The sequence below is a fragment of the Dryobates pubescens genome, chromosome 10, assembly GCF_014839835.1.
Source record: "Dryobates pubescens isolate bDryPub1 chromosome 10, bDryPub1.pri, whole genome shotgun sequence".
In the NCBI taxonomy this organism is placed as follows: domain Eukaryota; kingdom Metazoa; phylum Chordata; class Aves; order Piciformes; family Picidae; genus Dryobates; species Dryobates pubescens.
The window spans coordinates 22,655,995-22,678,314 of record NC_071621.1 but is presented as its reverse complement, the minus strand read 5'-3'; the positions used below and the strand labels follow the sequence as shown (position 1 = coordinate 22,678,314).

At 43.1% G+C, this 22,320-nt stretch overlaps 2 protein-coding genes across 3 annotated transcripts in view; one reads left to right on the top strand and one right to left on the bottom strand.

Annotated features, from left to right (window-relative positions):
- The window catches only part of PAN3 (poly(A) specific ribonuclease subunit PAN3), a 69,754-nt gene extending 68,909 nt beyond the window's left edge, over window positions 1–845 (top strand). The window contains exon 18 of the mRNA XM_054164514.1: window positions 684–845. Coding sequence (XP_054020489.1) covers window positions 684–845 — 162 coding nt within the window. The remainder of the gene's footprint in view (window positions 1–683) is intronic.
- Window positions 846–1,972: 1,127 nt separating this feature from the next.
- The window catches only part of FLT1 (fms related receptor tyrosine kinase 1), a 79,244-nt gene continuing 58,896 nt past the window's right edge, over window positions 1,973–22,320 (bottom strand). The window contains exons 12-14 of one of the 2 annotated variants that reach the window (XM_054164494.1): window positions 10,710–10,818; window positions 2,312–2,602; window positions 1,973–2,149 (exon numbers count right to left, since the gene is read on the bottom strand). In XM_054164494.1, coding sequence (XP_054020469.1) covers window positions 2,100–2,149; window positions 2,312–2,602; window positions 10,710–10,818 — 450 coding nt within the window. In that variant the 3' untranslated portion in view covers window positions 1,973–2,099. Of the gene's footprint in view, window positions 2,603–10,709; window positions 10,819–22,320 lie in introns of both variants that reach the window. The other variant, XM_054164493.1, reaches the window with a different exon arrangement.

The window sequence follows — 22,320 nt, the reverse complement described above, 5'->3', positions numbered from 1 at the left end:
ACATCAGTAGTTTTTAATCTGGTCTCCAAGGACTGCTTTCCTCAGATGTTTCTAGCGAGGTTTCTCTGTGCCTCCCAACATGAGCAGTCACACTGGGACAACAGCATCCCTTGCACGGCGTGCCCCTTCAAGCGCTGGTTGAGACCAGGCTGGTAGGACATCCACCCAGCACTGACACGCATCATTGTAATTCACAACAGTTTCACAGAGGAACAATCTAATTGCCACTTCTTTTTCTTTTTCTTTTCTTTTCTTCTTTTCTTTTCGCCTCAAACTCATATTGCCTGGCAACTGGCTGCTACAAGTCATTGCACTCCGGCTCCCAAGGCTATGGAAAATTCGTAACGTACTGTCATCACCGCCCACCTTGCCATCAAATGTCTTCTCACAAAACAGTCTCAAAAAAAAAACACCAACAGGGGGATTCTGTATTGTAATTCTTCAGAAGATTTGCAAATGCTAAAGACTGCCATTGACCCATTTTTTAAGCAATCACCAATGATTTAGCTTGCTTTTTAGGCATGTTTTAGAAAACAAGAGAGCCAGATCCCTTTGCAAGGACACATTGTTTCTGGAAGCCATCGCACTAATAATGAACAAAAGAGCCACTGTATACAAGCAGGGTATAGGTGACATTTCAAAATATAAATGATTATTCTTTTCTTTACTCTGACAACTTCCAGGTTATCAATTGTTTTCTAAGCATTTTAGGCTCCATGAAACTGGCATTATGGGGAAATGCTATTGTTTACCCTTTCACACTTGACAAAAGCAATTCCCACGTGAAAGACAAGTTTAGCCGTGGGACACAGTCTCGATACCTAAAGGAGGAAATAGGCTGGTGAGTTCCCAAGCACAAGAAACTGTCATGTTGTCACCCTCTATTTTAAAAGCACAGCCACTTTGTTCCTTTGCTGTAACTATTTTGGTCGCTATGGCCTGCTTTGTTATGGCTTATGTAAATGTTATATAAATGATCAATCATAAATGTAACCAAAAATAATAAAAGCTATGCATTGTAAAAAAATAAAGTTATCAGATCTATTAAAAATAGCAACTTCTTCCTTATACAGAATTTATAATACACAGAAACATCTCGTAGCAAAATCAGGATGAATGTGAAAAAGGGGAGAAACGCTCACAAGGAAGTCTTGGGTTGCCCTTAATTCTCCTTCAGCAGTCTGGCTGGTTGTTAATCCCCATAATAAATCCAATTGACATTTGCATACCGAAAGTAATGAGTATTTTTCATGGCTTCAGTTTGGAGTCTGTATTTTCAAAAATGCATGAAACAACTCACTGTGCTGGCTGCAGCCTTGCCAGTTGTGTTAGTTTAATATTTCTCATTTAACAAAATAATTACAACATTACAAATTCCTGGATCTGCAGGCTAGGAGCAATATTCACACTTTTATCAGTAGCTTTTTACAACAGTGCAGAACTGACTTTAAAAATCGACCAACACAGCAACTGGAAGTCTATCTGGATTTATTTGGAGAAACATGGTTCACGTGTGTCAGTTTTAAAATCACCATTATTAGAAAGGAAATAGTAGGCCTGTGCATTATATCAACAGTTTTATTTCTTCCCTGCATACTTCTTTTAGAAGATACTTTTTCTTTTTCTTTTTTTTTTCTTTTTTTTTTTTTTTTTAAGATTAATGAACTTTAGTGTAGAAAATAATTTCAAATAAATAAGCATTAGAACTTGCTCAGCAGGTAATATTTATAAGTCCATCGAGATCGGATTAAAATAAAAAATATATAGTCCAGTCAATCTCAAACTGAATCGTGCTCATTCCGCACATTCAAGTTAACTTAAGGAATGTCCATTGTTGACTGAAAACAGCAGTTTTTAAAGTTAATCAGTTTATTCAGCTTTGACACCTTTGACGAGGCCGAGATCAAAGTGGAAGAAAAGATTGATCCAAAGTTTTCCTTATCGCTCAGTAGGAGACAGCAAGCGGGGAAAAAAAAACAACAACAACATGCAAAATGTAGCACAGGGGATCTTCCAAACCCCGGCTTCCACGTGCCTTGTCAAAGCAGAAAACACCCGTCTGAACTCAACTGGAAGCTCACGCGTTACGATTTTGTTTGCTATTTCCTCCTACGTCCAACCCATGGGGGATTGTGCACCACCTCAGGGCCTGAAAGGCAGCAACAGTAATGAAAATCAAGATGATATGAGACACCTGTTACTGTTTAATGAGTCCTTTAATGTTTTACATTGCTTTGTGTTGTACAATCATTCCGTGTGCTCTTATATTTGAGGATCCGAGAGTAAACAGCCTTTTTGTTGCAGTGCTCACCTCTGATTGTAATGTCTTTCTTTTGAAGCACTTCTTTCCCCGTGTATATGTTCCTTGCTCGGCAGGCATAGGTGCCCGAGTCTGCCAGGGAAACGTCCTTGATGGTCAGAGTGAGGGTGACGGAGTACTCCTTGTTGAGAGACCTTCTTATTTTGGTTTGGTTGTTGACCGTTCTTGGTAAAATCCAAGCAATGTCTCTGTACAGGAATTTGTTGGCCGAACAGGACAGTATCAAATTCTCTCCTTCAATGGGGATTTTTTCCAAACTAATATGGAATCCACTCGGTACGTCTGTCAGAAAGAAAGAGCATTTTTAAGTGTATGTGAAATGGATGAGACAAAATTAACACAGCATATATTTTCCCTTTTATCAGGAAGCCTTTGAACTAACCAATGTTATTGTCTTCCTGCTGTAGTCCCTAATCTTTCCTTTCATGAGCTAGGCTCCAACTGTTCTTGTAATTTGTCTTGGAGCTACGAGACACTTGGGCTCAGACATCAGCTGATGTAAACTGAAGTAATTCTTGGAATTAATGAGTCTGTATAAATGTTATGTCACATTAAAGCAGGCTGGGGCAAGGCAGCAAAAGCAGAATTATTTGAAGACAGCACAATGAGACTATGAAAACAGGAGGAAAGTTTGGATCTCAGCTTCAGCTTGTGAACTGCATGAGAGAAAATGAATCTCCAGAGAACAGCAGGAAAATACAGCAGCTCACCATGCTGGGTTATGTTGTTTCCTTGATATTCATAACAATTAGGACAAGTTTTGTCTATTTCTTAAAAAATGCTTCAAATCCTGAAAAAAACTACTGAATCTGTGATAATATGCCTGAGGTTTCCCTTGAGCTGGGGTATTTACCCTCATAGAATCATAGAATCAACAAGGTTGGAAAAGACCTCAAAGATCATCAAGTCCAACCTGTCACCCAACACCTCATGACTACTAGACCATGGCTCCAAGTGCCTCCATGCATTTAAAGTGCGTCAGCAACTCCCTCTGACCAGGATGGCCAGCTGTGCAGGAGCGTCACAAGGTGAAGATCTCTCTCTATTCAGGCTGCTTGACATTAAACGTAGGTGAACAGTATTTCCATCTGAGAGAAATTAAGGGTCACTGCAGTAACCATTTACTAAGTGTAAATACAGCTTCAGTTTTCACAATGATTTTTCACAGCATGCAGTTCATGCAAGAATAATATAGCCAACAATGTAAAGAGTTCATTGTAACATTATTGCAGCTTCTTCCACCTGGGGAGCAGCACAGAGCAGCAGCTGCACTGACCGCCTCTGGCTGCAGCCTCCACCTGGGGCTCATGCCTCCAGTGAGGGAGACCTACGCCACTGACCTCAGTGAAAGTAGAAGCAAGTTCCAGAGAGAAAGCTCTTCCAAGTTTTACTCCTAGAGTGCAGCCTCTCTTGTTTTATTTGTAGCCAATATTCTGATAAAGTAATTTCCTTCTTCTTGGTCAAGTGACATTGACTTTGGCTGTTTTCAATTGTTCTTTCACTGATAATTGCTATGGCACTTGGCTGTGAACTTGACTCACAATCATAAGAATAGTTTTGTCTTTCATAAGGGAGAATTATGCCTTCTTTTCTTGTCTTTTAGAGCATGAACAGCTCAATGCCAACTTTCATTCAGTTCCATGCTTACAAACGTCACTTCAGGTTTAATGTCACATCACCAGGGACACGTAAAGAGTAGTTCTCCAGCAAATAATGTTTTCTTTCACTAACCTCTTTTATTGATTAATCTATCCATTAGGGAACTTCTCCCTAAATCCCCACAATGCAAACTGAGCTGCCTTCCCTCCCCAGGAATACCAAGAGCATAGGCTGCTCAGTGTTGCCTTTCAAAGTTCTGCCTGCTGAAAGTCTGACATCAGTTTCTCCCTTTACTATTCTCTTTTCCCCACATAGCCCTGAGTGTTAAAAACAGGGTAAATAAGCTCCTGCAAGTCCTGGATTGAAATTTCCTCTGACTGTACCTGCCTTCTAGGGAGAGGCCTGATTTCTGTTGGTTGAATGCAGTGGGAGTAAAGTGTGTGCCTGCCATCAGCTGTAGTTCAAATGCATAGTCCAAAGATCCCCCTAACGTAGGCAGTGACACTAACAGATTGGATGTTAAAGCCTGTGTGTCGACTTGTTCCTCTGACATTTCATTGGGACCCTGTTTCTTCCTGTCTCCATCAAAACAAACTACAAGAAAAAATTTAAAGATAGTGAACTGAAGTATGAGTGACTGCTATCAGCATCCTTTTGAGACGTAAGAGCACATGGTGCCAGATTCTGATCCCAGCGAAGAACATGTCGACTAGAAGTACTACTGAGATGAACAAAGGGACCAGCATATTTATCCTGAGATACCAAATGTAGACATCTACCTGAACAGTTGGTTTGCATATGGGCAAAAGTTTGCAGCCTATGGAGTGACACAGGCCCCTCCAGAGGGCAATGCAACCTATCACCCTAGGTTTAGCCCAGTTCCAGAGATCCTGATCCCTTGCACTTATTTGTGAAGAGATTTTGCATGACCAGCTCAGGCTTCAAAGCTTGTTAGATGAAGTGAATCCTCTGATTTTGCTAAAAAGCACCGAATTCAGACACACTTAAAATCACTTGAGGGTCCAAAGTTTTGATAATGGATAAATATTTGGATTAAAGAAATTGCTGTGTCTTACTCAGAGTACATCTGAAATTGTTCTGATGTGTGTTGAGAAAGCCAGGGCACAGGTCTGAAATACTGGTAATTCTGGGCTTTTGCACACGCCAGTATTCATTAAAAGCTACAAAGAGAGCCATGCAAAACTCTTCAGATAAAACTAAGGTCCCTGAGACTGAGGCAAATGAGCTATTTTTAATGTAAAAGGATAGCATGCCAACAGAATAATATAGTTGCAACTACTTCCATGCTGCCAGGTCTGAAGCTCTTCCTAGATGTGTCTTCTGTGAAGAAAGACTACTTTCTGAATAAATCCAGGGACAAAGACAAAATGCACGAGATTCCAAGAGAATCATTTGTTTAAAGGCTACGAGTCCCCTAATATATGACACCTCTCACCAATTGTTAGAGGCTCAAGCTAGCTAAATTACGTGGCTGGGAATAATGTAAAAGGGTTTTATTTACTTTAGTGATTTGAAGCTTCCTGTGGAAATAGCTCCCAGGTTTCCTGATGGAAGATTTTGTTTATCTTTGCCAAGCACCATCAGGAATCTCAAAATAAAATGCGCTTAGTGACACTGGGAAACCAGGGAGATAAGGCAGAGCTGTTCCTGTTTCACCCTCTGTGATTGCAAACACACCCATGGCCCTGCTGTGTGCCAGCAAAACAGCCCAAAATGTAGGGAAAGGGGCAGGCTGGAAGGAAGGGGGCTACCACTGTTAACATTTGGCATGAAGGTGTCACAGATACTGGTTTTGTATCCACGAGGAGAGAGTTTTCAGAAATCACCTTTCTACATTGCTTTTACATAAACCTTACAGCTTCTTTTGTGCCCTGAACAAAGATTGGCTTCTAGAAATAAGTCAGTGTGGCAATACCCCCAAAAATGCCTTTCATCTGACAGAGGCTATAGGAAAGAAAAGCTGCTCCAGATCCCATGGACTTCAAGTCCCACACCCTCAGGCATGCCATATAGAATTGTACCACACTCAAACCTCCCAGAGACACATGCAGGAGTTGCACTTAAAGCTCATAAATAATGACATTTACAACAATTTAAGAAAGTGCTTGGTCTTACTGGGTTCTTGCTGATATAATCTCTTACACTTATTTCCTCATATCTACCTTTCCCAAAAGCCACCACCAAACTAGAGTTTCTGGCACAAGTTCTGCCCTTCTGCAACCTTCTCTGTGGTTTCTGCCTATAGAAAAGGCTCTTCACAGCACCACAGCTGCCTCTCTGAAGCATATGCATTTTCTCATTCCCAGGTCAAGGCCTGAAAGAGATTGCCTCCAGGGAAAGGGATTCTTGTTGTTCAGGACACACTTTGCCTTCATCTGCTCTTTGGAGTCCTTTTGGGCTTGTTCCATTTATAGATGGCAGTAGCTCCTCTTCCTACAGCAGATCACCTTCTCCTGCTTAAACACTTATCCTAGACACTTACTTTTGTGTGCTTCAGGCTGGCTTCATATGGCGCCAGCAGATCCAACAGTGTAAGATAAACTAGCCCCAAACTGTCACACAAGTCCTGACGTATTGGTTTTGTACTCATCAGAAGGAAATACTTTGCAGTGTCCTGTTCACATCCTTCAAATCCATCAGCATTCAGAGCTCACATATTTTTATTCCCTCAGTGTGTTTTTCAGCAAATTCTGGACATGTTTGTTTCATTGACATGAAACACAGGCTGTTACCCAGCCACAGCAGTTTGGTCTCTGCCTGATGGAAGAGAATTGTGATTACACCATGCAAGCCTGCCTGGTGTACTATGTGTGTGAAACAGATGAATGAGCCTAACTTGATTTTTGCAAAGACAAAACAGCAGTAGTGTCTTCTATCAGTGCAACTGAGTGTCAGTGGATGATCAGGACTTTCCACGTCACAAAACTGAAATGCTCAGCTCCAGGAAGTCAAAGGACAAATACGTTTCAGCTTTACAACTCTATGTAGCAAGTTTGCCACCAGCCAAGACATTAAAAATTTCCAAGTGATAATAAAGCTTGCCAGCCCTCTTTCTGAACACCAGCCAAGGCAAGAATCTTCAAAGAAAAGCCATAATATTTTGCATCTTCTCATGCAAGCTTTGGTATTAAGGAGAAGGATTTCCTTCTATCCGCAACATCTAAGAATGTAAGATCTAAGCAGGGAAACCAACTCCTTCATGTCACTGCACTAAAATATTTGAAACTGCCATCAAAACATTGTGAGGAAGATTTGGATACAGCAAACGGGACCCATCAAACTACAGCTTAATTTGGTTTCAGGATCTTCCATCCAGCACTTTGAAGACGGAGCTGCAAGAGCTAGAGAAGGTCAAATTCAGCATCTTCCACATCAAAAGAGCAACAGCCTTAGAGAATGAGTTTTGGTGACTGCTCAAAGCTGCATATGAAGTTCCCAATAAAGATGATAGTATGACACCACTGTCACAATCATTTATGGAGAATTGTGTTGCTGTTTAACTTTCTGCCCAAATAGACATAATGTAAGGGTAAGGATGAAAAGAAAACTATGATTTGAGAGTGGGGACAGCAGTCATCTTTGAGGTGGCATATGTTCTTGTTACATCCATTAACAGAATGTGCAGATGTTCTTGTTTCTGTATTTTAACAAAAAACCTGCCTATGTGTCACTTATCTGTTTATACTTCTCATGCTCATTACTAAATTTCTATATTTATAGATAATTGGCACTTTCTAAATGTAGATGTGTGTTATGATACGAAGTTTTAACAGCTGTAGACACCCACAAGCAAGGTTTGCAAGAAGAAACTACCAAGGAGCACACAGTGGATGCTGCAAAAAGAAATGAGTGCTTGTAGGGGGTGACTCTCTGTCAAGTGGCACTGAAGTAACCGTCTGCTGGCCTGACAGGGAGTCAAGACAAGGATGCTGCCTTCCAGAAACCAAGGTCCAAGATATTGCTGAGAGAGTGCATCAACTTGTCAAGAGAACAGACTACCATCCATTGCTACTCCTTCATGTAGGCAGAAATGGCCCTGCAAGTGGGAACCTGGGAAGAATCAAGAAAGATCACAAAGCCCTGGGGGTGCAAGTGAAAAGTATGGGTGTCCTAGTTATCTCTTCTGCCATTTTACCAGTTAGAGGAAAGGGTGCAGTCAGAAGTAGACATATAATGCACATTAACTTCTGGCTACATGGCTAATACTATCATGAGTCAATTGGTCTTTATGGTGAGAATTCAACTACCCATATTTGTTGAAAAAACAATATAGCATCTCACATGTCCTCCAGCAACATCCTGGGTTGATAGAGGACTGCTTCATCTTATAAGTGTTAGATGTGTCAACCAGGAATAAGGCAGTGTTGGGCTTGCTACTCACAAACCAGGAAAACTTGCTTTGTAATATCTTGGGTTAGTGATAGTCTTGGCTGCAGTGACCACCACCAGAGGGTGGTGGTAAATAGCTCCATCTCAATCTGGCAACCTGCTACAAGTGCGGTCCCTCCAGGGATCAAAATTGGACCCAATGCTGTTTAATGTCTTCATAAATGGTCTGTATGGATGGAATCAAGTCCACTCTGAGGAATTTTGCTGATGATACTAAGCTGAGTTGGGAAGTGGGCACACAGGAAGAGAGAGTTACTCTGCAGAAAGACCTGGATAGGCTGGAAGAATGGGCTAACAAGAACCTTATGAAGTTAAACAAGAAATATTCAAGTCTATCACCTGGGAAAATATAATCCAGGGGTGCATCACAGGTTGGAATATACCTGGCTAGGGAGTAGGTGTATGGAAAGGGACCTGGGGATTCCAGTGGACAACAACCTCAATGTGAGTGAACTGCTGCTGTTGTGGCAAAGCAAGCCAACAAGATGTTGGGTTGCATCAACAAGGGCATCACCAGCAGAGACAGAGTCATTATCCCACTCTATTCAGTGTTTGCCACATCTGGAATACTGTGTTCAGTTTGGTCCCCACTACACAAAAAAATGGTGAGGACAGGCTGGACAGGGTCCAGAGAAGGGCCACAGAGATGATCAAAAGACTGGGAAGCCTGCCATGTGAGGTAAGGCTGAGAGAACTGGTTTTGTGTAGCCTTGAGAGAAGAAGATTCAGGGAAGACCTTATCACCACGTTCCAGTATTTAAAGGGTGGCTACAAAAAAGTTGCAGATTCTCTTTTCACAACGAGTCACGTGGAGAAGACGATGGGTACAAGTTACTCCTGGGGAGATTCCAGATGGACAGAAGAGGAAAATTTTTCACAGTGAGATCAGCTATTGGAATAATCTTCCCAGAGAAGTGGTGAATTTGCCAACATTGGACACTTTTAGAATTCATCTAGACAGCGTGCTGGGGCATTTTGTCTATACCATACTTTTCCCAAGAGAGGTTGGACCTTGTGGTCCCTTCCAACCTCCTGTTCTACGATTCTATTACAACTAGTAAAAATATTCAAAAAATATAAGTTTTGGTCCACAAAATTGGGAAGGGGGGGATATTTTTTTTTTTAAATAAGTTTTCTTCCTTCTTTTTTCTTAAAAAACCCACCAAACTAGTGTGTGCCTACTCTCTTTTGAGCTCTCTCAGTAGAGTATCAGAACGAGTTTCACTAAAATCACTCACCAGAATCATAAGCAAGAGACTGACAACAACAACCAAAAAAACCCCACCAAAACCAACAACCAACCAAACAAAATCCCCATGAAACAACCCAACAAACACATAAAAGAAAGGAAAAAAAAATATCTTCAAAGATATGCATTAAAATGATTTCCCCCTTTCAGCTCCAACATTATACTATTTGGGTTAAAGCATCATAATATTTAAACCTTTTTGTATTTTCTCCTATTTCTGAATGAATTACATTTCCTTAATGTCTTACCCTCCAAGCATTCATCAGCCTCTGTGCTCTATGAACTGCCAGTTTGTAAACAGAGCCAAAATTAAATCTTTCACAGGAAAACAAGTCCTTTTGTAATGTCTGGCACACACAGACATGATACTGCCTCATCATGTGGTAGTTATTCTCAAAAACTCATTGTGCTTTTTTTTTTTTCAGTCATTCCTGAAGGCAAACATTTAATAATTTGTTTCTAAAGCTTAAAACAGTAATGGAAAAATAGCTGGAAGCATACTCATACATGCAGCTAACACAACAAAGTCTTCTCAGTGGCACAGCTCAAATGACATCCAAGGCTGTCTTTCTTCATAGAGGGAACAAAACTCTGTAGTTTATTCCCTGCCACTTTTCTACCTGCAAGTTGCCATAGTCCCTGAGAGCTGTGAAGGGCTGCCCAGGTACTCCAGGCATCCCTCCTCTGACACCACCCTGCCTACAGATGCTGGCACGGCTCTGGACACCATATTATGCAACCTTCTGCTTGACAGTGGGATGAGGCTGTAGGCAACATCAATGTCACATATGAAACTGACTTACTGGCCAGTAAAATATCATGTAGAGAATGATTTCAGAGACTAAGTGATTTCTAAGAGGTGATTACAGATTTGTATATTTGTGAGAAACTTGTGTCACGCTGGATACTTGATGGAGAGAGGAGTCACCCACCAAATTTGGTGTCCTTCTTAGAAATCCACACCAGCTGCGGTGAAAAGTTATGCCAGGATCACCCCAAAGCATGGTATGAGTTTACAGGTGCACACATTAAAATTCTCAAACTGTGGCATAAGAAAAAGCCACAACAGCCTAACAGTTACACTCTCAGGACCAGGAAACACGCGGAGCTGTAGTGGTGACTGGTTCTTACCTGTTACAATAAAGCTGACATTTCTTTCAGCTTTTCCCACTTTATTGGATGCCACACAGCTGTAGATTCCCGAAGATTTGGCTTCAGCTACAACAAGAGTGCTAGCAGTCTGCAAAGGAAAGAAGACATTTAGCTTTCATTGGCTCAGGAACTCAGCTAAAACCTTCCCTTCTTTTTTTATTTCAGTGGTCCCATGACCCACTCTTTCCATTTGTTCAGTGATGGGCACCACTGAGGCTATTTAAGGGAGATGTCGCCATGTACAGTTTTGGAAAGGATGGAAGAATAACAGGAAATAAGCTCCTTGGGTGACCTTTATATTATCAGAGTCATCATAACCAAAAATCTTTGAATGTGTCTTCAGGTTGATTTATCTCTTGCTGCAGAGGTAACGATAAGCTATAAAACATGAAGTGTGACACAGCGTGGTTCATCCAAGGAGATAAACAGCCTGTAGGAGAGCCAGATTGCAACGGGAATAGGGGAGGTGTGCCTCAGGCACTTGTGTAATGGTGAAGGGAAAGTATGTCTGTATGGCACTAAATGCATTTGGTTTCTCTGTCATTTTCTCATATATGTGTCAGGTGAGAAAGGACAGCAGTAAAAGAGATGTTTAGTCATCCCTTTTTGAATTATTTCCTCTTCTTGGACTTAATATTTCTACTAGCAAACAACAATATATTGGCTTTCTTTGTGTGTATCTTATAACCATCTTAAGAGGTTCATCATAAATATTTTCACAAAGTAATACGATTTGCAAGATAAGACCTTGAAAGACTAGGAACTAACAGCATCTGATGTGCCTTAAGAAGTATTAAACTCACAGTAATCATAAAAGTTATACCTTTATGGTGATGGAAAACCATGGTCTAATGGCTGGAGCACTAAATGAAATAATAAAGTCATGCAGAAACAACTGCAGTATCATTCTGATATGGAGCTGGGACACGGGGTATGCACACAGAGCCCAGCAATGGGACACACTGTCAGATGGAACTTGGTAGATTAATTTTCTGTATTTCCATCTTAGTTCTTCTGTAAAACAAGTTTTGGCTAGAGTTAGAGGCAGAGCTGGGATTGTGACAAAAGGAAATTGTGTGGCCACAGAATGCCATTGTTTGGGATTATTTGGATTTTCTGAAAACCTTTAAAATCATTTTTGTGCAATTAATACATTCTTTTAAGTCTGCCTGATTGCTAGAGTCCAGAGACAAGCACAAGAGGGTCAGTAATAAATAAGGACCACTTATCCACATTTCTAACCACTGAACATTTGCAATGCTTTTCTATCTCTTGACCAGAGACCTCATGGGTATCACTGTACTTCTTGTTGAACCCCTAAATAATACAGATCTTCTGGTTTTCCAAAACATACTTTAGTACAAAGTATCTATGACTTTTCCTACTACTTGAGTGATTACATTGGATTCAAGTAATTGGATTTTGGGCTATTTGCTTTAGAAAACTGCCCTATGCCACATTCAAGACTACAGGTGATGCTAACAGCAACTTCACCCTGTTAAGCTGCCTCAATGGTCAGCTACCTGTCTGTTAATCTCATTTCTAGCTAGAATTTTTCTAACTCACTTTTCAGTCTCTTCTGTGAGATGAAAGAGGTTCAAGTAATACCAGATGGATAATTACAACCTGCATTTAGCCCTTTGCTATATTCAGTAGGCTGACCTCTACAAATTCTTAATTATAAAGTGTGGGTCCAGCCCTGCCAGTATTTTGTCCTTCCCTTTGAATTCCTTCCAGTGCTTAAACATAATTCTGTAAAGTGCGAACACAGTGCACAGCACCAGGATCCCTGCAGCTGTTTTATCAGCACAGACTCAGAATAAAAAGGAGTCCCACAACATCTGCCAGAGGCCTAATGTGGGTGGTTAAACACCACTTCTGCCATCCTAGACTTTCCATCACAAAATTAACCTTTGTTTTTTTGTTAGTTCACATTACCTCTTAGCAACTTTGCCCACGTTGGAACAGTTACCTAAAATGCACAATGAAGGAGAATGAAGCTCCTGCTCTTTGACTTCAGGGCATTGGTCTATTTTACTATACTCACAACTAGAGTATTTCTGAGCCTGAAAAATACATGTATTAGTTTTAACGCAAAACTTTGCATCCTATGAGAGTTTTACTGTTCCAACCCACTACAATGTGATTATTACTTTGATTACATTGAAGATGGCACAGTTACACACAGATACAGTTACAGCAAAGCAACATGACTGCAGTTGCTGACCAAAGTGTTAAGAGATTAAGCCTTTTCTTGCATATTAAATGGCTCCAGAGAACATTCCCCAGTACTACAATTCAGTGGTTTAAACTGTTAGCTTTTCCCCACCATTATTTTGGTTTTGACCAACTTGCACTGTCCAAAATACTCCTCTAGCACGGGCAAAGGATCACTTCCAGCAGGCAACATCTACGCAGCTGAAGATGTTTGGAGAGCAAGGGATATAAATGTTATGAGCAGGGGCCTTAGTGCCAGAGGGCAACCATTGGTATGTTTACTTGACTAAGGCAGAGAAAGCCACAGTGTCCAGGAAAAAGCAAGACTGACTTTGCAACAGAACAGAGTATTTTAGAGACAACGTGTCTCTGCATAAATCTTTCAGCTTATAAATTAGTCATAAGGATAAGATAACATCTCTTTAAACAGTTTGTGAGCCCTCCAGTGGTGCAGTCCATGTTCTGCATTATGGATGCCAGCCAAAACCCACCAGAGATGCAGTGTGTACACAACTAAGCCTGGCATGCTGCTCTTTATTGAGCAATTATGGCTATTTGAGATGAGCCTGTGCTGTATGATTTCTCTATGCAGCTATTGCTGCAAAAGGAGCAAGAGATAAAGCTCTCACAGCCTTGGATTGTCTGTCTTTGCAACAGAGTCTTTCAGGCCCTGGATTTACAACCACATTCTACGTAGAAATTCTAAACCCAGTTGCCGTGATCAGACATCAGAACAGGGCAAATCCTTTCTGGCATGCTCGGCATCTTGAGCATCAGCTGTCTGCAAAGCCCATTTACCATCAAAGCTTTAATCCTGGATTTCTCATTTCTGCAACCGTCACCTCAACTGAAGCACTGTGCTACCAGCTCATCTCAAAGCAGGGGCTACAGAAGCAAATCTCACACTGCCTCTGCTTCTGCCAGAAAGTAAGAGGCTAAAGCAGAAATCCTGAGAGATGAAAGATGCATTTACAGATTTGTTTGCAGTGAAAACTGATAAGGAAAAGACTGGGAGAAAAAAGAGTGTAAAGCAACTGGCATGATCCCTGTGCTTGGAGCCAGGGTAGGGTAGTCTGTCCCCTGGAGGGTGTGCTTGAATTTCTCTTGTCTCAAAGTATTGTACATGGAAGATTCCCACTGCTCCAGCTGATGGCAGAGAAGAAAGAGGGTTCAGAAAAAGGTTGGAAACTTGAATCTTGCCTAACTCACAGAAGGCCTCTGCAGACACTGACATGAAGATGCTCCGTTCAGAGATTGCTGTCCTACCTTCTTAAAACAGTCAATACATTTAAAATGCACAATGCTGCCCTTTCAACATTGAACAGAACAAGGCTAATCTGGCAAACCTTATTGATTCCCTCCTGATTATTCTCTTAAGAAGATGTATCAGTTAATATAAATAAATAAATACAGAAAAAGAGTATATGCTCTCCTTACCTCCTTCAATTTATCTTTAACTTAAAGGAGTATTATTTAGCAAGACCCATACTGAAATACTGGCAGCACACTACTGGACTGGTCTGCTTATGCCAAAGACATGATCTGCATGCCTTACATGTTGGCATGCATCAGTGCAAAACACCTGCAACAACAAGCTTCATCTTCAGGACCAGCACAGAAGAAACACCAAACTATCTTCCTTCAGCAGCACAACGTGAATATGCAGAGGCAGGCAATCTCTTCCCTGCTGGGGTCAGACAGGCAAGTCACTGCTGTTTAGCGAGCAGAGCTGTTGTTTCCCTCTGCACATTGTGTTGTCCCATTCAAACAGCCCATGAGAATGAATGCAGCTGGCTAACTTGTGAGAAGATCATGCTACAGACAGCAATGGCATGGGCACCCCCTGCCCTGTTCCCCAGTGCTATAAGAAGGGTGAAACAGAGCTCAGTTTAGCCCTCCCTTGAGCACCAAGGGAGGGGATCAATTTCAGGAGCTGGAGAGAGCCACAGCTTGGCACGCACAGGTGCCAATGTCTGCAGGTTTTAATCTCACCAAGAGCCTGGCTCAGCTGGCACCTCCCAGTGATCTGCTTAGCAGTGTTGACAGAGATTCTAGTAGCACTCAGGAAGGCTCCAGGAGAAGTTATAACATGCTGAAAAAGAGGCAAGCTACACTCTTAGTGCTATCTTTAGCCTCGTTTGCTAGTAAGATCAGATTGTCTGTCCATCTGTCTGCCAGTATCCTCTACTCCTCCATGTGCTCAGTAGTTTTTTTAATTTATTACCCAATTTTAACCAAACTAGACAGAAAAAGATCAAAAGATCTCAAGCATTTCATGAAAATCAGCTGTTGGTAGAGGAGAAAGATTCAAATTACTGTTGCTGTATTGAGCTACACAGCTTTCTCTTCTGCTTTTGGGTTCCAAACAGCAAATCAGCACAGATGTACTGGCCAGAGAGCTGGTGTGTGCAGAGGCTGAGAACTGACTCAACACATGCTGCTTCATCTCATCAGTCCAAGAAGGGCAATGGCATCCTGGCCTGAATCAGGAACAGTGTGGCCAGCAGGAGCAAGGAAGTCATTCTGCCCCTGTACTCAGCACTGGTTAGGCCACACCTTGAGTACTGTGTCCAGTCCTCAATTTAAGAAGGACATTGAGACTCTTGAGCATGTCCAGAGAAGGGCAACAAGGCTGGTGACACAGACTCAGCTTCTGTGGAATACGTTATTGTCAGTGGGTCTCCAGCATTTGCTAGAAGCAGAAGGATGAGGCAGTCAGGGACCTCCTGTTCCCATACAGGTTCTCAAAAATGTGGGTCTAGTAGGCTATGTCCCCAAAATAAGGGAGTGTTGTCCCACTTGCCCAAACTTTTCACTCTACTCAATTGCCCTACCTCCTGTCTAATGCCTTCTTTCCTTGGATTTATCATAGAATAGAATTGCAGATTCATGAAGGTTGAAAAAGACCTTTGATATCATCAAGTCCAACTGTAACCCAACTACCATGACCCCTAAACTATATCCTGAAGCACCACATCTACACAGTTCCTGAACATCTGCAGGGATGGCAATGCCACCACCTCTCTGGGCAGCCTGTTCCAATACCTCACCACTCTTTCAGTAGAGAAATTTTTCCTTCTATGCAATCTAAACCTCCCCTGGCACATCCTTTCTCCTTGGCCAACACTTTCTACTCTCTCCCATATCTGAACTCATCTTCTTGCCACTCTTCTGTGCATTTCACACCCAGGATCCTTGTTCACTGCTCCTGCAGGTCCCTGTCCCTTGTACTCCTGTACAAGAAGTACTGACTCCTGCGCTCCTTGTCCCTTGTAGAATACAGAATACAGAATTAACCAGGTTGGAAAAGACCTTTGAGATCACTGAGTCCAACCTATCACCCAACACTATCTAATCAACTAAACCATGGCACCAAGTGCCTCATCCAGTTCCCTTTTAAACACCTCTAGCGATGGTGACTCCACCACCTCCCTGGACAGCCCATTCCAATGGCTAACAACTCTTTCTTGTGAAGAACTTCTTCTTAACATCCAGCTTAAACCTCCCCTGGCATAGCTTGACACTGTGTCCTCTTGTTATGCTGCTGGTTGCCTGGGAGAAGAGACCAACTCCCACCTGCCTACAACCTCCCTTCAGGTAGTTGTAGACAGCAATAAGGTCTCCCCTGAGCCTCCTCTTCTCCAGGCTAAGCAACCCCAGCTCCCTCAGCCTCTCCTCATAGGGCTTGTGCTCCAAACCCCTCCCCAGCTTTGTTGCCCGTCTCTGGACACATTCCAGCAAGTCAACATCTTTCCTAAACTGAGGGGCCCAGAACTGGACACAGTACTCAAGGTGTGGCCGAACCAGTGCTGAGTACAGGGGCACAATGATTTCCCTGCTCCTGCTGGCCACACTGTTCCTGATGCAGGCCAGGATGCCATTGGCCTTCTTGCCCACCTGGGTACACTGCTGGCTCATGTTCAGCCTACTATTGATCAGTACCCCCAGGTCCCTTTCTGCCTGGCTGCTCTCCAGCCACTCTGACCCTAGCCTGCAGCACTGCATGGGATTGTTGTGGCCAATGTGTAGAACACGGCACTTAGACGTGTTCAGTCTCATGCCCTTGGACTCTGCCCATCTGCCCAGCCTGGCAAGGTCCTTCTGCAGAGCTCTTCTACCTTCTAACAGATCAACACCTGCCCCCAGCTTGGTGTCATCTGCAAATTTACTGATGATGGACTCAATCCCCTTGTCCAGATCATCAATAAAGATATTGAACAGGATTGGGCCCAGCACTGATCCCTGGGGGACACCACTAGTGCCTGGCTGCCAGCTGGATGTGGCACCATTCACCACCACTCTCTGGGCTCAGCCCTCCAGCCAGTTCCTAACCCAGCACAGAGTGCTGCTGTCCAAGCCAGGGGCTGACAGCTTGGCCAGGAGTTTGCTGTGGGGGACAGTGTCAAAGGCCTTGCTGAAGTCCAGGTAGACTACACCCACAGCCTGCCCCACATCCACCAGGCGGTCACCTGATCATAGAAGATCAGGTTGGTCAGGCAGGACCTGCCCTTCCTAAATCTGTGCTGGCTGGGCCTGATCCCTTGGCCATCCTGTAAGTGCTGTGTGATTGCACTCAAGATGACCTGTTCCATAATCTTGCCTGGCACAGAGGTCAGGCTGACAGGTCTGTAATTCCCTGGCTCATCCATCTGGCTCTTCTTGTGGATGGGCATCACGTTGGCCAGCTTCCTGTCATCTGGGACCTCTCCAATGTTGAAAAATGATGGAGAACAGCTTGGCCAGCTCATCTGCCAGCTCTCTCAGCACCCATGGATCCCATCTGATCCCATGGACTTGTGGGGATCCAAGTAGCTAAGCAGGTCTCTAACTACTTCCTCCCGGATTACAGGGGAACTATACTGCTCTCTGACTCCATCTGCCCACTCAGGAGGCCAGTTGTCTGGAAGACAACCTATCCTGCTATTGATAATTGAGGCAAAGAAGGTGTTAAGTACCTCTGCCTTTTCCTCACCTTTTGTTACTATGTTCCCCTCCGTATCCACCAAGGAGTGGAGCTTGTCCTTGCCCCCCCCCCTTGCCATTAATATATTTATAGAAGGACTTTTTGTTGCCCTTCACAGCAGTGGCCAGTCTAAGCTCTAATTTTTTTCCTACATGACCTAGCAACATCCTTATACATTTCATGAGTAACCTCTCCTTCCTTCCAAAGATGATACATCCTCTTTTTCCCCCTTAATTCACCCAGAAGTTCATCACCCATCCAAGCTGGCCGTCTGCCCCAGCGGCTCCTCTTCTGGCACATTGGCACAGCCTGCTCCTGCGCCTTCAAGAGTCCTTTCTTGAAGTAGGCCCAGCCCTCCTGGACCCCTTTGGTTTTAAGGGCTGTTTCCCAAGGAACCTTCTGAGTTAGTCCCTTAAGTAATCTGAAGTCCACCCCCCAGAAGTCTAGAGTGGAGGTTTAGTTGCTGCCCCTCTTAGCTTGACTGCATATTGAAAACTCAGTTATCTCATGGTCGCTGGAGCCCAGACAGCCTCCAACCACCACATCTCCCACCAGCCCTTCTCTGTTTGTAAAAAGAAGGTCAAGCAAAGCCTTACCCTGGTAGGCTCACACAGCAGCTGTGATAACTATCCTCCATACACTCTAAGAACCTTCTAGACTGCCTCCTGTCTGCTATGTTAAGTTCCCAGAAGATATCTGGCAGGTTAAAATCACCCATAAGAACAAAGTCTGTTGATCTTGAGACAGCCTCTACCTGCTTATGAAATAATTCATCAACCTCTTCATCCTGGTTGGGTGGTCTATAACAGACTCCAACCAGCACATCACCCTTGTTGGCCTTCCCTCTAATTCTCACCCACAGGCACTCAACTTGATTATCCTTAATCTCTAGTTCCATGGCGTCTAGAGCCTCTCTGATGTACAGGGCCACCCCTCCACCCCTTCTCCCTCACCTGTCTCTCCTGAAGAGCCTGTAGCCATCAATTACAGTGCTCTAGTCATGTGAGTCATCCCACCACATTTCTGTGATGGCAACTACATCATAACTTTCCTGCTGTAACAAGGCTTCCAGCTCTTGTTTGTTACCTGTACTGCGTGCATTAGTGTACATGCACTGCAGCTGGGCTGCTGGTTTCACCCCTGACTCCAGCTTACCACCCTCAGACTCCTGTCTGTGGGGACTGGTTTCAGCCCCTTCCCCCTTCAAATCTAATTTAAAGCCCTGTCAATGAGTCCTGCCAACTCCCTTCCTAAAACCCTTTCCCCTCTGTGGGATAGGCTATTCTCATGTGCTAAGATCTTTCTCCCCCTCTGGGACATATATGCTCCATCTGTTGCTAGTAGACCCTTGTATTCCTGTACAAGAAGTACTGACTCCTTTCAAAGCTGTTGATAAACCATTGTGCCTGCACACATGGGAGAGAACACGTGCCTGATGTGTATGCAGTGATACCAATGAATATAGCAGCTCTTTGGACCTCGTTGTTGCCGATCATTCACAGACTGACAATTAAAAAAAATATTGATCATACTAGTGCTACTACTAATAATAATCAGTATTAGTCCTAAGTTACACATAGCAGTTAACCTTGGCTGGGAACACCGAGAAGTGATGGCTTTAAGCAGCTGAATGACAGGGCAGTGTCTGCGATCTGTTTACATGATAAGCCTAAGAATAGCCCAGCTTTGTAGGAAGTCACTGAAATGTCCAACAGAATGAGAATGAAAACTTCGGGTGGGGGAATCAAATCACTTCAAGAGTTGTCTCGTGATTAAGTATTACAGCTTATGTTACAAAGTTCTTCCATTATACCACTCAAGTTTCTCAATGTCTGTTTGGAAAGGCTTCAGCGGAAATGTTGCTAAAACACTGTCATGCTTTCTCTGTCACCAGAAGAGTAATGTAGCTTAGGCTTCCTGCATTACTTTAACCATACAGACAGAGAGTCTGAGGGTTTTCTAACTTTAAAAATATACTTGTGGCCACCTTGATAATGACAGACAAACAAACAAATAATCAACATACCACAGCAGAAAAGCCAAACTGAAGGAACTTGAATGATGCACATACAGACAGGAAGCAGAAGGAACTAGTACAATGTCTTTAAGCAAGGTGGAAAAAGCTACCTTGATGGCTGAAAAAAACCTTCTTTTGACTATTTCTTGTTCATCTCCTTCCTTGATTACAATAATCTTATCCTCTGTTCACTCCCATTTCTCCTTTCCTACCAAAGCAAATATTCTGTTTTTTAAGTTTCTTCATCCATTTCCTACTGTTTTTCTCTTACATCTTTGTTGCTTTCATTGAGCTTTGAGACTGTTTTTACCATGCTTGCTATGCTTGGATGTGGAACTGAGGTAGACACTGTTTAGATAGCAGGACTCTGTTGATGTTGAAGTGCCTCAGAGAGCTGTTTGTAGCTGTTTGCAGTAGCAGAACTGCTGACAGGAGCAGTGCATCAGAGCCAGATGCTTGTGATGACATGCTGCATTCAGTAAGTTCAGTGCTATTAAGTTTTACAATAGCCCAGCAGAAGGGCTTTGTCTGAACTGTGTCTCTGAGTTTGCCCTAGAAGACCAAGAATGACTCTTGGACTGCAAAGACTGAAAAGCTATAGACTCCATGGAAAAACAAGAAAAAAATCCTGCATGCTCATGCAACTCATGGCTTGGCTGGGAACCCAGGATTAGAGAGCATTTTCTACTCCCAGCAGGAATTCAGCTGTGCTTGAAAAGCTACAGAAGAGCAGCAGAAATCCAGAAATCTTAGGAAAGCTGTCCATAAGCTGAGCAAAGAGATCGTTTCATTAACCTCCCATTCGCTGTAGGCACCAGGAAGAGCAAAGCAATGAAAGGCAGACCTTTCTTAGTTCAACTAAATTGCCTTGCAAGGAGAACCACTAAGTTTCGCTGCAAAACTTTCCATGTAACACATGCAGAGGCCATTCCTTGCTTCATTTCTGGGCATATTTTTTACAAAGGGCTACCTGCCAAAGACTTCAAACAAAACCTGCAGTTCTGCTGCAAGGACCCATTATTAGCATCTTCCTCCAGGGAGGAATTTATTTGCTGTTGACTGGAACTTGCTTTCACATTTCAGCCACTCCTCTTCCGCTGTCTCCAAAATGCATGGTACACAAGGAGAATGAGATCTGGTCGTTAGACAGCTCCTTCTGCACCCTGAAAACAGGTAGGACTTCACCCGTAGCATGACTAGATGTCTTCTGGAAAAGAACTGGTTCTTACCATCTTTTGTTCATCATTTTGCCTTTGGAATAGATTGTGTCTTCTTGTGCCTGAAATTATTTCCCTTTCCTCCTTCCAATCCCTCTCTTTATCTCATTTTTTATGTTTTCCTACAATAGTCTCCCCAAGGAAGCTGCTTTCTCCCATCTTTGCCTTCATCTTTGAGCACGTAAAGGTGGCCAGCTAAATAGAGCAAATGCCTCACTGGGATCCAGCCTGTTCCCATGTGCTGGAATGGTGCCATGAACACCTGTGGCACTTTCTAAATAATACAACAGCAGGAGAAAATGCAGTCCCAGGCCTGATCTGTGCTCATACACAAAGCCCTACTTATTCTGTGGTGTGTGAAAGGGCCCTAACCTGAGCATAATTAGAGTTTATACTCGGTTTTGCATGCAGAAGACTGAAGGCAGCCATCAAGGAAAGGAGATCTACATCCTCAATGCCCTTAGAATGACAAAAAAGCATTTCAGTGTTCTTAGAAGTGAGAGGCCTAGAATAAGGTAGGCTTTAAAATGTCTGTCTTCATCTGTTACTGCCACAAATCATACTAACCTGTGAAATCAGGTGCAGTGATGGCTGCATAACATTATGCATCCTCGGCTGAACTACTCACAGACTACCCAACCACACCAAATTGGTCTCATATCTAACCCAGAACAGTGCAGCTCATTTAGGGCATCCTTAATTTGAAGGTTTTAATGGATGGACAATCCTCCATGGCTCCCAGCAAATTCATCTTTGTCTCACAGAATTAACCAGGTTGGAAAAGACCTTCGAGACCATCAAATCCAACCTATCACCCAACACCATCTGATCAACTAAACCATGGCACTAAGTGCTTCATCCAGTCTCTTTTTAAACACTTCCATTGATGGTGACTCCACCACCTCCCTGGACAGCCCATTCCCATGGCCATTCACTCTTTCTGTGAAGAATTTCTTCCTAACATCCAGCCTAAACCTCCCCTGGTGCAGCTTGAGACTGTGTCCTCTTGTTCTGGTGCTGGTTACATTGGACAAATGACCAACCCCCACCAATAAGGTCTCCCCTGAGCCTCCTCTTCTCCAGGCTAAACAAGCCCAGCTCCCTCAGTGACTCCTCATAGGGTTTGTGCTCCAGACCCCTCACCAACTTTGTTGCCCTTCTCTGGACATGTTCAAG